At 36.3% G+C, this 15,804-nt stretch overlaps 1 protein-coding gene across 2 annotated transcripts in view; it reads right to left on the bottom strand.

Annotated features, from left to right (window-relative positions):
- The window catches only part of DNAJC13 (DnaJ heat shock protein family (Hsp40) member C13), a 155,238-nt gene that overhangs the window by 44,036 nt on the left and 95,398 nt on the right, over positions 1 to 15,804 (bottom strand). For both annotated transcript variants that reach the window (XM_061167595.1, XM_061167594.1), the window contains 9 exons: positions 14,089 to 14,243; positions 13,359 to 13,404; positions 11,308 to 11,462; positions 9,668 to 9,869; positions 6,820 to 6,935; positions 5,379 to 5,457; positions 3,513 to 3,648; positions 1,251 to 1,435; positions 757 to 831 (listed from right to left, as the gene is read on the bottom strand). In XM_061167595.1, coding sequence (XP_061023578.1) covers positions 757 to 831; positions 1,251 to 1,435; positions 3,513 to 3,648; positions 5,379 to 5,457; positions 6,820 to 6,935; positions 9,668 to 9,869; positions 11,308 to 11,462; positions 13,359 to 13,404; positions 14,089 to 14,243 — 1,149 coding nt within the window. The remainder of the gene's footprint in view (positions 1 to 756; positions 832 to 1,250; positions 1,436 to 3,512; positions 3,649 to 5,378; positions 5,458 to 6,819; positions 6,936 to 9,667; positions 9,870 to 11,307; positions 11,463 to 13,358; positions 13,405 to 14,088; positions 14,244 to 15,804) is intronic.

Raw genomic sequence — 15,804 nt, 5'->3', positions numbered from 1 at the left:
GTAGTTTAAAAAATATGCAACAGACTATGTGTAACCTGAATGTCTCAAATAATCACCCTCTAGCCCTTTATAAAAAAAAGTTTGCCAACTTCTGGATTAAAGTATTTTTGCCCTGAATTCTAATAATGTACTATACTTATTAATAAAAATAAGGATGAAACTCAAAAGCCTATACTGAATTGTTTAATATTCTAAATTTTGCTGGCATACACAAAAGGTCAAAAAGATGCATTTTACAGTGATCTTAATGTTCCTGATGGATCTTCTACCAAAGAATTCAGCAGAAAAGAAGAAAATGAAAACACTAGGTATGGGAGTGGGAAGTAAAGAAGGAATTAAGGAAGGGGATGGAAGATAAGTGAAACAAAAATGGAAAAATTACAGATGTTTGAAATTGGGTAAAGGGGATATGGGATTCATTATATCACTCTGTATTTTAAGGGAAAAAAATTAAGCCAACAGATTACATATGATTTAGCACAGTGCTTATTAAAGTGTGATACACACACACACACACAAATAAAGTGTGATACACAGAATAACAGCATCAGTATTATCTGGGAATTTTGTTAGAAAAGCATATTCTCAGGCCCCTACCCTAGACTTTCTGAATCAGAAACTTTGGGCAGAGGACCTGGGAGGCAGACCTCAGCAACCCAGGTTTTAATGAGCCCTCAAAGTGATTCTAAAACAGACCTAACATCTGAACTACTAGTCTAGCGTAACTTTCTTGGAACAGTGTGTTTCAAGCCTTACCTGTACTGACATGTCACCTGGTTTACTAGAACGATTCAAGACAGCCACACAGCGACTAAATGCCTCTTGTAACACCTGCACAGAAAGAAGTCTGCCATTAACTCTCAAAGTTTGAAAAGCCTTCTCTGCTAGGAATAAAACATTAATTAACCTTCTAATATTAGAAACTTGGCAAATAAGTGTTAGCTCAATTAACATTTGTTAAATAAACAAGTAAACAAAGAACCCTGCAGTTTTTTAAAAGCATCCTACTACCCTATTTTGCAAGTAATATTAAGTTCACCAAATTTGAATCCAATATTCTCCAATTCATGTTATGCAATAAGGCTCCATTTATTTTAATTTTGGCATTAGAATATAAAGAACATGGTTATCTGTTGCAATAAATTAAAGAAACTGTATCAACTGTATTCGTACTTGGTGAATTCTTTATTGCTAAGAGACGGTTTGCCTAAACTAGCTTTAAGACAAGGACAAAGATCATTCCATATTACCTCAATTCCATTCTCCCGTCTAAGCTCTTCAGCATTGAGGGCTGAGCAGTTAACAGTATGGAAAGCCAGCTCTGCAGCAGCAGGCAACAATGGTGATTCTTTTGAGAAAAGGAGGTCATCTGAAGTTTCCATTGTTATAGTCCTAATTAGCATGGGGTATCCTGCATATTTATAAGGCTGTAAATCTGAAATAATCATGGTTTTAAGTTAATTTTTAATTACATTGTCAAAAAAAAAGATTAAAACAGTCAACATCTTAAATGTTTCCTAATTCTAGTTTATATAAAGAAATTAAACTGAGTACAAATCCCTTGGATCTTTTCTACTAGCAAACTTGTTTGGTTGACTTCTCTAAAATGTTTCTACTAGAAAAAGAGTATTTCCCGGTAGATTAAAACTAAACTTTGTGTATAGTGGTTTTGATCCTTCGTAGAGTATCTACTTTCTGTATGGTCCACGTGATCTTTATAACTTTTACCTTCTGAGAATGACCAATAATCTACTTTAAATTAATGCATTTTTAAGACAGCTAAAAAAAAAAAAAAGCCCCTTGGAACTGGTCCTGGTAGTCCTAACACACACATACATAAGAAAAAGAGTGAATGAATTAATGTTAAGTTCTATTAGATGAGGACCCCCTACCCCAGAACTTACTGAGTATAAACTCCCTTTGTGAAAAATAGAAGACAGTGTGAAAAAAAAATTCTGATCTTGATAATACATAAAAATGAGCTACAGCTGCACTATGGTGGCTAAAATAGTTATCAGCCAAAAAACAACCAATTGTTTGAAAAAGACTTCTTTAAATTCATTCTCATTAGTGATAAATGTCATTTAACTAAATGTTTTACAAATGCTTTCTGTTACGTTTATATGCAACACTGAATCAATTAATCACTGCTCTAATGTCCAAGCTGCTCAATCCCCATGATGTCCCCTCTGATAAACTGGAGTCCTATTTATCTTAAATTACCCAACACTCCTGCTTATCTCAGATCTCTCATTATTCTCTTTTCTCCCATTATCCTACAGAGCAAATAGGTTTCCCATTTTATGTGTAAGCCAAGTTTAGTTAGAAGCCAATGGACACCTGTTACACTGAACCTAAATCCAACCTCCCCAACGAAGTCTAAAAATTTTCAATGTGCTCTGAGCTTTCTGGCTACTACTGTTAGGCTACCACAAATCACCCTGAAAACAACATTGGAAATTCCCAATAACCTGTACCCTAAAATCACACGTATTTCATGTATAAAATTTTCAAAGTGTTCCACAGGATCAGAGGATTTTGAGAGCTACCACAGAAAATGAAGTGTGAGGGGATATATATGATCATTTGAAAAGTCTCTCGCGTTTTTTACATTTTTTAAAGATTTATTTATTTATTTAATTTTTTGGCTGTGGTGGGTCTTCATTGTTGCACATGGGCTTTCTCCAGTTGCAAAAGCAGTGTGCGGCTTCTTACTGCGGTGGCTTCTCCTGTTCGGAAGCATGGCTCTAGGTGTAAGGACTTCAGTAGTTGCAGCTTACAGGCTCTAGAGCATGGGCTCAGCAGTTGTGGCACATAGGCTTAGTTGCTCCAAGCCATGTGAAACATTCCCAGACCAAGGATCGGACCAGTGTCCCTTGCACTGGAAGGCGGATTCTTAACCACTGGACCACCAAAAAAGTTCTGTTGCTTTTTAAAAAACAGAGCACTTTTGATGTTTTCAGCCTTTAGAGATTTATGGATAGGTGCAGTCTTACAAAAGACATGATGCTTAAATTCCAGGTCCATTTTAGATCTCATTTAATGTTTATTATTAAATGGCTAAAGATAAAACTAACCAAGTACCTCCACAGAATAGAAATGTCCTTTAAGAAGGAACAATGCAATCTTATTGAGAATGTAAACTATTGAAAAACACAGGCAAGAACTGGAAGGTATAAAATAAACGTTTTGGGTCTAACTACAGAAAACTACTCTTTTACTGTATTTCAAATGGAATTCCAAGAGTCTTCTGCATAAATAATTAGAAATCCGTAGGAGGAAGGTCCAAGAGGGAGGGACCTTATACATATACATGTGTATACTTACGGCTGATTCAGTGTTATACAGCAGAAACCAACACAACATTGCAAAGCAATTATTCTCCAATTAAAATACATTTAAAAATATAATAATAAAAAAACGTATTAACCTCCTCCCCCAAAAGGAATAAGCGGCAGAAACAAGGAACATGGTAGAATTAGCTGAAGGAAAAATCGTAACACATGCCTTACCTTCTTTATGACGGTTGAAGAGAATGCTCTGAGTTTTCAGAATTAAAATTATATTCTCTGGATCTGGTCCATCCATAATTTTCGCTGATTTGGTACATAAAAATTCATAGGCTTTATTTACCTTTTCAAACATATCCTGTATGCAACCAAAGACAATCAACCTTTAATTCAGAACATCTAAAATCACAACTTAGTACACAGATAGCTTGTATTTTACTAATAACTTTAGTTACTATTTTGTTCTGTTTTTTTATATTAAGGAATTCACTCCAACTGTAATTTAGGTGGTATACTTTTAGGATGAAACAACTTTTTTTTCCCCCAAAAAAGGTATTCAATGATCTCAATACCATTTACTGAAAATTTTTTCTTCACTGGCTTATTCCATATCCACTTCCTTCTCCAGGGGATCTTCCCAGCCCAGGAACTGGACCCGGGTCTCCCACATTGCAGGCAGACACTTTACCATGCAAGCCACCACCTTATACTGTATATGTTACATTAAGTTCATACACACCAGGTATAGTTTCTGAATTATTATAAAAATAGTTATTATGAGAGGTACTTTTTTTGAGCACTATGGCAGGCACTGTACTAAATGCTTTACATACATTATTTCAAATAATTCTCAAAACACTATATAAGGTGTGTACCCTTACTAACCTCATTTTTAAGAAGATGTTACATAACTTGCCTAAGGTCACAAGCCCATTGCTGACAGAGTTAAGACTCACATCCATGTCTGACTCCTATATCCACACTCTTAATTACTATCCTATAATGTTCCTTGATCTATATGTTGATCTTTGTGCCAGTAGAATACTGTATTACTATTGTAGTTTTACAGAGTAGTTAGTATCTGGTAGCTTAAGTGTAGAAATTTAATACTGATTTCAAAATTACTTCCTATATTGATTGTTTTCTTTCCTAGATGAATCTGAACTGCTTTAAATTTCTCAAAAGATGTCCCAGGTTTTTGATTAAAAACACCTTAAGTACATAAAAGTGATGTTTTTTCCAGTGCTATCTTCCTACTGAGGAATATTGCCTATCTCTAATAAAAAACACTAGCCTTGAATCAGGGAAAACTACCTGAAGTTTCTAGCAACAAATTATGAGCACTAGTTTTAGTGGTCCTTACGTGATTTTATGAGTGCCCACTGGCATTAGAGTAGGAAGCCACAAAAGACAAGACCAGGGGATGCTGGCACCAGATGACTTTAACTCTGAACCAAATTTTCTGTTTTTTCATTAACAGTCATAAGAAGCTGGATGTCATTAGAAAGAAATAAATCACCCAAAGCAATCTGAGTGGCAATGAATTAAGTTCACCCATCTCCTAGCTGTCTTCAATTACTCATGTGACAGCCCATTAGAGTTAATTTTCAAACAAACATGGGTAAGGGAAGAGAATAAAAACCCTAAGTTACTAGTCGTGCTTCCCCAGTGGCTCAGCTGATAAAGAACCCGCCTGCCAATGCAGGAGACGCCAAGAAATGTGGGTTTGATCCCTAGGTCAGGAAGACCCACTGGAGAAAGAAATGGCAACCTGCTAGAGTATTCTTTATTCTTGCCTGGAAAATTCCACGGACAGAGGAGCCTGGTGGGCTACAGTCCACGGATCACAGAGAGTCAGACACGACTGAGCACACACACACTAGTCAAAGAGCAGTCCTTTTGATAAAATGAGAGATGACCATTTATGCAAAAAACATGAGCACGTGGACCAGAAGTTAAGTTAACATATACTAGACATATATCATGAGGCAGACACTAGTGCATAAGTATATCTTTTCTCTACCTGAAACAGCAGTAGAAGAAAAGCTAAGTCAACCCCACGGCCCTAAATCCGAAGGCAGTACATACCCTCCCTTCTGGATTCTTGTCAGGATGATATTTCTGTGCAAGTCTGAAGTAAGCTTTTCTAATTTTGCTCTCATCATGCCTGCAAAATAGGAAAATTGTTTCATGAACTGAATAACATGCAAGAAAAATATTTATACAATCTTCTAAAATGATTATTTTAAGACCCTCACTTTTACTGTGTATGATCATATATTAGGCACCTAATTAAATGAGTAAGACTTAAGTAAGGTTATTCTTTTTTTAAATACATCTTTTAAATTTATCTACTTTAATTGAAGGATAATTACTTTACAATATTGTGATGGTTTCTGTCATAAATCGGTATGAATCAGCTATTGGTATACACGTGTCCCCTCCATTCTGAACTTTCCTCACAATTCCTCCTCACCCTATCCCACCTAGGTCTGCAAAGAGCACCAGCTTTGGGTGCCCTGCTTCATGCATCAAACTCTCACTGGTTATCTATTTTACATATGGTAATGTACATGTTTCAAGGTTATTCTCTCAAATCATCCCACCCTCTTCTTCTGCTGAGTCCAAAAGTCTGTTCTTTATATCTGTGTAGCCTTTGCTGCCCTATATGTAGGATCATCGATAAAGATTATTCTTATGTATTATCTTTACCATTAAAAAAAAAATTGCCTATACAAGGTTACCATATTCACTTCAAATTACAAAACCATATTTGGGGTTCAAATAACTAAGAATTATTTTTAAACCAACTTTTCAAAATGTCACTTTAAACTATAATTCTAACTTATTTTAATTTTCAGTTCAGTTCAGTCACTCAGTCATATCCGACTCTTTGCATTCCCATGGACTGCAGCACATCAGGCTTCCCTGTCCATCACCAACTCGCAGAGCTTGTTCAAATTCATGTCCATTGAGTCCAATGCCACCCAACCATCTCATCCTCTGTCGTCCCCTTCTCCTGCCTTAATCTTTCCCAACATCAGGGTCTTTTCTAATGAATCAGTTCTTCGTATCAGGTGGCCAAAGTATTGGAGCTTCAGCATCAGTCCTTCCAATGAATATTCAGGGTTGATTTCCTTTAGGATTGACTGGTTGGATCTCCTCACTGTACAAGGGATTCTCAAGAGTCTTCTCCAACACCACAGTTCGAAAGCATCAATTCTTCGACACTTAGCTTTCTTTATGGTCCAATTCTCACATTTATACATGATTACTGGAAAAACCATAGCTTTGAATATCAGGACCTATGTTGGTAAAATTTTAACTTTCAGCCTATACTTACAATGACTTCTAAACTGTTTTTTCCTATCATATCTATTCTATTATAAAACTTCAAAGATTAATTAATAAATCTGTATTCTCTCCTATATGTCATTTACTATTCTAGACACACTGCTATCAAATGTCTTTCTCAGGTATAAGACAAACTGCACAAAGAAGGGGAAAGATGATATTGAAAATGACTCACGGTCCCTGTCCTTGAGGGAGATTAAGCAGTTCATAAGCATCATCTATTGACATTGTAGGTGGCTTCTTTTCTACTTCCTTCTTCCAAGCATCAAGGGTATCTTTTAGAAGCTTGACCTTAAAGACAGAATCAAAATTTATGTCTATTAAAGTAAAACTATTTCAGAATATAATTTGTAAGTTCTGGAATTGTGTTATATTTACTTATACTGACATTTTAGGCTAAACAACAAACAGCTTTCTAAATACAAATAATCAAAATTTCCTTCTAGTATTGTTGAATGTTAGGTAGCAAAGTATTTGTTATGGGACTATTATTTTTTTAAAGTGGTATTGTAATTTTCTGCCAAATTTTGTCTCTCCTTTTAATTGTTAAAGAAACAGAAAGTATGGAAAACGTAGGAATTAGTAATGGATTGGCAAAAGTAAGAGTGTTCCAGGAATTAATGCAATGTTTTTTATGTGAACTCTCAGTTAATCTTACCACATGAATAGCTGCTATTAGTAACAGCACTATTACCATACCTGAGGTTTAGAGAAGCCAAGCAATACACTCAATATTATGTTGTTGCTGTTTAGTTGCTAAGTCATGTCTAACTTTCTACAACCCTATGAATTGTAGCCCATCAGGTTCCTCTGTCTACGGGACTTCCCAGGCAAGAATACTGGAGCGGATTGCCATTTCCTTCTCTAAAGGGTTTTTCCCGACCCAGGGAATCAAACCGGTGTCTCCTGTACTGCAGGAGGATTCTTTACCAGAGTAACCTAGGAGGCCCACAAATAGGTGACCCACAAAGAGCCTGTCCAGGATTAGAAACTGGAGCCTTACACACCCAAACTGACACTCATATCCTAGACTGATGAGCTATTAATGGCCAAACAAACTCAACCGCAGACTGCCTAACTTCAGCATCTGTGAGTTTAATCAATCTCTTATAAAGACAAGCTCCTACCAAGCTATTATAATATGTAATTATATTATATAATTATACAGTCTCTTAAAAGATTAAGAAGAGGTGGCAAGAATACACAGAACTATGCAAAAAAAGGTCTTAATGACCCAGGTAAGTATGATGGTGTGGTCACTCATATAGAGCCAGGCATCCTGGAGCATCAAGTCAAGTTGGCCTTAGGAAACACTACTATGAACAAAGCTCATGGAAGTGACAGAATTCCAGCCGAGCTATTTCAAATCCTAAAAGATGATCCTGTTAAAGTGCTGCATTCAATACGTCAGCAAACTTGGAAAACTAAGCGTGGCCACAGGACTGGAAAAAGGTCAGTTTTCATTCCAATCCCAAAGAAGGGCAATGCCAAAGAATGTTCAAACTACCATGCAACTGCACTCATTTTACCTGCTAATAAGGTTATGCTCAAAATTCTTCAAGCTAAACTTCAGGCAGTATGTGAACTGAGATTTTCCAAATATACAAGCTGGGTTTAGGAAAGGCAGAGGAATTTGTTGGATCAGGGAGAAACCAAGGGAGTTTCAGAAAAACACCTACTTCTGCTTCATTGACTACACTAAAGCCTCTGACTATATGGATCACAACAAACTGTGGAAAATTCTTAAGAGATGGGACTACCAGACCACCTTACTTGTCTCCTGAGAAAACTGTATGCAGGTAGAGAAGCAACAGTTAGAACTGGACATGGAACAACAGACTGGTTTAAAATTTGCAAAGGAGCACGTCAAGGCTATATACCCTCATCCTGCTTACTTGACTTCTATGCAGTGTACATCATGCAAAATGCCAGGCTGGATGGAGCACAAGCTGCAATCAAGACTGCTGGGAGAAGTACCAACAACCTCAAATATGCAGATAATACCACTCCTAAAGGCAGAAAGTGAAGAGGAACTAAAGAGCCTCTTGATGAGGGTCAAAGAGGAGAGTGAAAAAGCTAGCTTGAAACTCAACATTCAAAAAACGAAGATCATGGCATCCAGACCCATCGCTTCATGGCAAACAGAAGGGCAAAGCAGTGACAGATTTTATTTTCCTGGGCTCCAAAATCACTGTGGACAGTGACCACAGGCATGAAATTAAAAGATGCTTGCTCCTTGGGAGGAAAACTATGACACATCTAGACAGCATATTTAAAAGCAGAGATATCACTTGGCGAACAAAGGTCCAAACAGTCAAAAATATGGTTTTTCCAACAGTTATGTACGATGTGAGAGTTGGACCATAAAGAAGGCTGAGCACCAAAGAACTGATGCTTCTGAACTGTGGTGATGGAGAAGACTCTTGAGAGCCCTTTGGAGAGCAAGGAGATCAAGCTAGTCAATCCTAAAGGAAATCAACCTTGAATATTCATTGGAAGGACTGATGCTGAAGCTGAAGCTCCAATACTCTGGCCGCCTGATGCAAAGAGCTGATGCAATGGAAAAGAACCAGATGCTGGGAAAAACTCAGGGCATGAGAAAGGGGGGGCAACAGAGGATGAGATGGTTGGACAGCGTTACCAACTCAATGGATATGAGTTTCAGCAAACTCCAGGAGAGGGTGAAGGGCAGGGAAGCCTGGCGCGCTGCAATCCATGGAATTGAATAGACTTAGACACAACTGAGTGATGGAACAACAACAAATTCTGTTACATGTATGAAATTTGAGTTTGTTTTTGTCAGAAAAGATCAAGATTGTAAAGCCCTTTTATGCTCCCTGAAAAAACTGTCTTTCAGTTTAGGATTTACCCAGATACACCAAACTACACTCGAGTTATACAGTGCTGAACTAAAAAGAACTATTTAAGAAATCTATTATCCTTCTTAGAAAGAAGAAATACCCAGAAGCGATTAGAGGTTATTTTTATGATTTAAGAAGGCACAAATTAATCTGCTGACTTACCGGGTCTTTAATTGGCCAATCTGGAAACCGGAGTGTATCACAAAGTTGTTTGAGATAATAAATACTACAAAATAGTTCATTTTCTAGTTGTGGGTAGTTGATAACTGGGATGGGACAATATTGATAAAGTGCTCTTGTGTTACTCTGAAGACGAGGTGTGAAATCAGCAAGATGGGCAGCAATCTTCTCTATCATGAGGCGCCTACAATTAGAAAAGTCTCCAAGCATTATGATGGAATTATTTATTTTTAAAAATATTTACTTATTTGGTTGTACCAGATCTTAACAGAGACATGTGAGACCTAGTTCCCTGATCAGGGATTGAACCTGGCCCTCTGCATTCGGAGCACAGAGCCTTAACCACAGGACCAACAGGGAAGTCCCTATTTCATTTTATCTTTTATTTTAAAGAAAAGTTTATGACAGGAAATCACGCAAGATAATTACATGGATCTTCTTCAGAGTAACTCAGTTACTGACCTAAAATAAGAGCTTTAAGAATGTTAGAGTATTCTAAACTTACTGTGTAAAAACACTCTATGGATATAAATTTATTTGTAATACTATCTATAGAGAAGACCAAAGAGAAAAAGACTGAGAATACCAACCCTTCTTACTGAAAATTCAGCATTAGAAGATCACAAGGTATGAAATCTGCATGCATGAGGGCACAGCCATGGAATCAAGTCAGCTCTCTCCCCAAAGAAACTCACTCTATGGGCTTTTAGTTAATTTAGCACAACCTAGGATCTGGCCCTCAGCTAAGCAGAAACTGAATCTGCTCAGGATTCACAAAGCTACATCCTTTAAATGAGGGACTCATACCAACCAATCTCAGAAGAAAAATATTACACAGATTATAATAAACTTATTCATATTCCTATACATTTGTTCCCAATGAAAAATATGACAGTCATACAGAATATATTCAAATTGGTGGCTGTTACATGTCAGGCCGATAGGTCAAACTATTAGAGAAGCCAAATGATGACCAGCAGGTAGCACTGTGAGTGTGGGCCAGCCAAAGAAGAGTGGGTAACTGACTCAGAAAATCAACTGCCATCCAGCTAAGAAGACTGAGGAGTTGTTCAGAGAGGCAGACTTGACACTGGAATCATGAACTGCCAAGACTTTACCAGACACAGCCTGTATGGGTACTGATATTTGCTTCTGGGTCTCTCCTTTTTCTTGGTGGAATATGGACTTTCCTATGGCATTCTTCTGGCAAAGTCCAGATTATGGTCAATGGGTGCTGGCTAGGAAGCCCTAATGACTTTGGGTATCTCTAGTCTGATTTACTTTTTGTGGGCATAGTTCTATTCCCAAATACTCAGAAGAAGTGTCTTAATTTAAGCCCCATATGTCCCTTACATACATATTAATTCATTGCCTGAAAGTACCAGTGATAATAGGCTCCACACCCTTATGCAAAACTCTACTAAGGTAACAGTAATTTTGTCACATCACGTTAGAACAGGAAAAAAGCTGAGGGCCTTGTGAACAAGTCACTTGATTTGGCACCAATGACTACTGTAGCTTGAGGTTATGCAACTAGTGAAAGTAAATCTTTTCATAGAAGTCAAATCAGATGGCAAAAGGTTGAGAGACTGTGTATAAAATACAATCGACTGGCTATTTACCTCATTTCACTGCTCCAGATTGCTTCTGGAGTATCAAATTCTCCTAGAAAGATCTCAGAAAACTTTTCAGGCTCGTAATTTTCTAAGTAACAAACCATTGCTTCTGGTAGAATGTGCCCAAGTATACTTCTCTGAAAAATATCCTGTCCTTTTGTCTTTAAAACAAAACAAAACATAGTTAGAAACACTTTAAAACTTTAATTATCTTCCAGTTTTCTAATAAATGAATTGGTATTAGAGAACATTTTAAGAAGCTAATTGGAACATACTGCTTTTATGCTTTGGAAATTTGATGAAAAAAAATGGCAAAATGAGAAGGTCAAAGTTTCTGGTATGAACTGCCTTGGCATGAGCTCTAAGATGGAACTACCCCCTCAGCCCTGCAGCAGCCGTAACTCTCCTCAGGGTCAGGTACTGCCAACATTATTTAGGGCATTTGGCCTTTGACCGTGTGTAATGGTAGTGACCAACAAAAGGAACATCCTGCAAAGATTTACATCAATTATTCTATTACACTGTCGGCAGTAGCTCCCAACCGACACATGCTTCTGTTTTCAAAAATAAGTCTAGAAAAATCAAGATCTTAAAGAGCCTATCCTCATGAAGTGTAGCTAAAACTTAGATGGAGAATTTCGATTAAAAGTAATTGTAATTAATGGTATTAAGAACTTCATATTCTCTGGTTGGCCAAATGGAGTCAGGGTAATGTTCGTACTTTTATCATGGTAAATTTTTAAACTCATTTCTTTACCTAACTGGGGGGGCCGGGGAACTCTAGGGACTATAAATACTTTTCTTATTTCCTTCTAGGCAAACTGAGGACAATTCATTCCTCTAGGATCTGACAAAGAAGTGAAAAAAGCCCACATATGGTTTTACTACTTAGTGCAAAGACAAATTAGATGATGAATATTTTCAGGCTTTTTACTAATAAAAGCCATAAATTCACTGTTAAACTTTTAGGCGACGAACTGCTGTTCTGTTCTTTAGAACACTATTATTTGGTTCTACATCTAGAGTTCTGCTATAAACAAATACTGGTTTGCTGTAACTATTCAAAATAGTTAGGTGAAATGATTTTATACTGTAAAATTTGAAAAAAAAATTACATATACATAACTGCACAGAAAAAAGGGGAAAAAAAAGAATGACAAAAGTGCTTTATGTTGCATTAATGTGGTAGCATTAGAGGCAACTTTTTAAGAAACTTGTTATTCTCATTTTCTAGTACAGAGCTACGGAAACCATACTTCTATGGGCATCACTTTAATATTATTAGATTGTAGATAGATTACTTTCTAGGGATTTACTGGCTTCTCTATAAAACATGCAGTTTTGGTCTTGTGTCTGTTGTCAAAGTGGTGTAACATTCCTTGGTTAGTCTCTTAAACAGAGGTCCAGTTTTGATTTATACCACCCTCAATAAAATCTGAAAATCAATGTTTCATGAAAAGTCTAACAAAATTTCAAACAAGATTCAGTTATTTATTTACAGTAAACATTTCTGCAAAATGTACGTACAAAGTTACATTTGTCAAAACGACCTGGATAAAGTCTCATTTTTTTATATTCCTATTATTCCTCCTCAAGGTAAAATGACAAGAATACTTGAGAGCACCTGAAAAACTAAGTAGCCTCAAAACAGAAACTCAGCACTTCTCCCACACTGGGATCTGAACAAAAAGAACGTGAGAGTCTTATTGAATCTGAGCTGACTATATGAGACTCAGGCAAATACTGAATTATTTATTACCACTACTACCTAAATTTTACACAAAGGGAACAAATTATACTCATAGATAGCAAATGTCAGGTTATAATCATATCTATAATTTAAATATTAAGTCTAATAGGCAACATTTATTTTTAACATTTAAAACATTAGCTTAGACTCTTTGTGCAAGGTACCACAAGGAAAGCAAAATACGGATAAAATGGTATCTGCCTTCAAGTGCTTATAATCCAATAAACATATACAACTTAGGAAATGTTTGTGCCAGGACAGGTTCCCCAGTATTAAGTCCCATATTCAGAGGATTAATCTGGCTTACCTCTTCTGACTTGAAGGCCTGTTTGGTATGTGTGTACTTCAAAAATCTAGGGGAAAAAAAAAAACTACTTATCAGGTACAGGAACTGATTTAGATTTAAACCTTAATTTTCTAAGATGGGGTCTTTTTTTGTTTTCTTTGAAGTATAGATGATTTATAATTTTGTGCCAGTCTCTATACTATATGGTGAAATGACTCAGTTATACACATACATTCTTTTTTTAGATTCTTTTCTATTACAGTTTATCACAGGATATTTAATATAGTTCCCTGTGCTATACAGTAGGAACTTGCTAAGACCAGATTTTTTTTTTTATAAATAAAAGCCATAAAAGTCTCTTAAACTTGTAAATCCATATTCTCAAACTGCTGAATTTTTATTTAAGGTAAGAATTTATATAAATTAGAAAAGTTTTTAAATGATGGTCATATTATAATTATATAACATAAAAAATCACTCAATTTTAGGAAAAAAGTAAAATAAAAATATATTAAATCTGTATGATTAAAATACTAGATGATGGTACAATTTTTATGTAAAATGTGATAAAATGGTGTGATTCTGAAAAACTTTTCCCCAATCTTCTAATTTTCAAATTTTCAGACATATAAACACCTCTTAAAATGAAAAATATAATAAAGGCAATGATATGCTCACAAAATATAAATTTAATAAATCTGTCCATGTACAATTCAAATAATTTCATATAAATTATCATTAGAGTCTTTACCGAGCAACAGGAAGCACATTGGAGCCTGTATACATCATGATGAAGAAAAATACTCCACTTAGATAAAGTCGAGGTAACTGTGGGTTATCTTGCATAATATGGTATAACAAAATAGCAACCTTCTCAACAAGGATAGGATCAAAGGTCAACAGTAGCTAAAAAGAGAAATAAAATGTTTTTGTTACTGGGCTATTAAAACTTGCAACATCATCATTCATCTTAGGTTTATGCATTTCATGTGCTGAAGTTACAGTTTCTCCTTAGTAGTAAGTGGTGGTGGTGGTTTAGTCACTAAGTCCTGTCTGACCCTTGTGATCTGTGGACTGAGGCCTGCCAGGCTCCTCTGTCCACGGGATTCTCCAGGCAAGAATACTGGAGTGGGTTGCCATTTCCTTCTCCAGAGGATCTTCCCAACACAGGAATTGAACCCGGGTCTCCTGCATTGCAGGCAGATGATTTACCAACTGAGCTATGAGGGAAGCCAAGCAGTAAGTAGTAAAATTAAAATTAGACTCAGTATGTTTATCTACCAGCTTCTAAGCAGATTTGAAAAATATTTTATAGATTTAATGCAGAGATAGTAAAATAGAGAATTAATCAAAGCTTATTCATTAAAAGCCCAACAATGCCTGAAGCTGTTTTGTTTGATTAGAGGTAAAATTGTTTTCTGTGCAGGACTCTTCCTAAATGGACATCTCTGTTAATGACAAAAGGAAAAAGAATACTAACGCATATATATGGAATTTAGAAAGATGGTAACAATAACCCTATATGCAAAACAGAAAAAGAGACACAGATGTACAGAACAGACTTTTGGACTCTGTGGGAGAAGGCGAGGGTGGGATGTTTCGAGAGATCAGCATCGAAACATGTATATTATCAAGGGTGAAACAGATCACCAGCCCAGGTTGGATGCATGAGACAAGTGCTCGGGCCTGGTGCACTGGGAAGACCCAGAGGGATCGGGTGGAGAGGGAGGTGGGAGGGGGGACCAGGATGGGGAATACAAGTAAATCCATGGCTGATTCATGTCAATGTATGACAAAAACCACTACAATACTGTGAAGTAATTAGCCTCCAACTAATAAAAATAAATGGAAAAAAAATAAAAATAAAAATAAATAAACAAATAAATTTTTTTAAAAAAAGGGAAAAAGAGTAGCTACATTTTGGGTTAGTTTCAGGTCAGTTGATTTGAAATGAAGCCTCCTCTGAAGACTACTTGAGAACTCAAAAGAACTGAGCAGAGCACAGCTCTCAGTGACACAGCACTAAAAAAATAGTGTAAGTGCAAGCACAAGGTAAGAGGGTAGCCAAACACCAGCAGGGCTGCTATGACCAGACAGCACCAAGAGATGCCACCTCCAGAAATCTGATCTAGCAATACTGAAGGAACTATCTGGAAACTCTGGAATGCACATGGACTAGTAAAAAAAAAAAAGTGTCAAGTACTGCTATGACTAAACACCTGATAAATTTAGTAAGTTTTATCTTAACACAAGTAACATTTCAATTTGCTATGAACATTTCCTTCTGAGGAATCCCCAATTTGGAGTCAAATGCTACCAGTAAAAAAATTTCAATAATGAAAATAAGTATTAGCTCAGACTAAGGGTCAAAGTTCTAGATTCAGTATATGAGACTGCATAGCCATATGTCTTCAAGTAATTTAAATTTTTCTGTTTTTGGTGTCTTATCTGTTCAACAAGGTATTTA

Source organism: Dama dama, chromosome 19 (genome assembly GCF_033118175.1).
Source record: "Dama dama isolate Ldn47 chromosome 19, ASM3311817v1, whole genome shotgun sequence".
NCBI lineage: Eukaryota > Metazoa > Chordata > Mammalia > Artiodactyla > Cervidae > Dama > Dama dama.
Note: the sequence above shows the minus strand (reverse complement) of the source record. Positions and strands in the feature narration are given on the sequence as shown.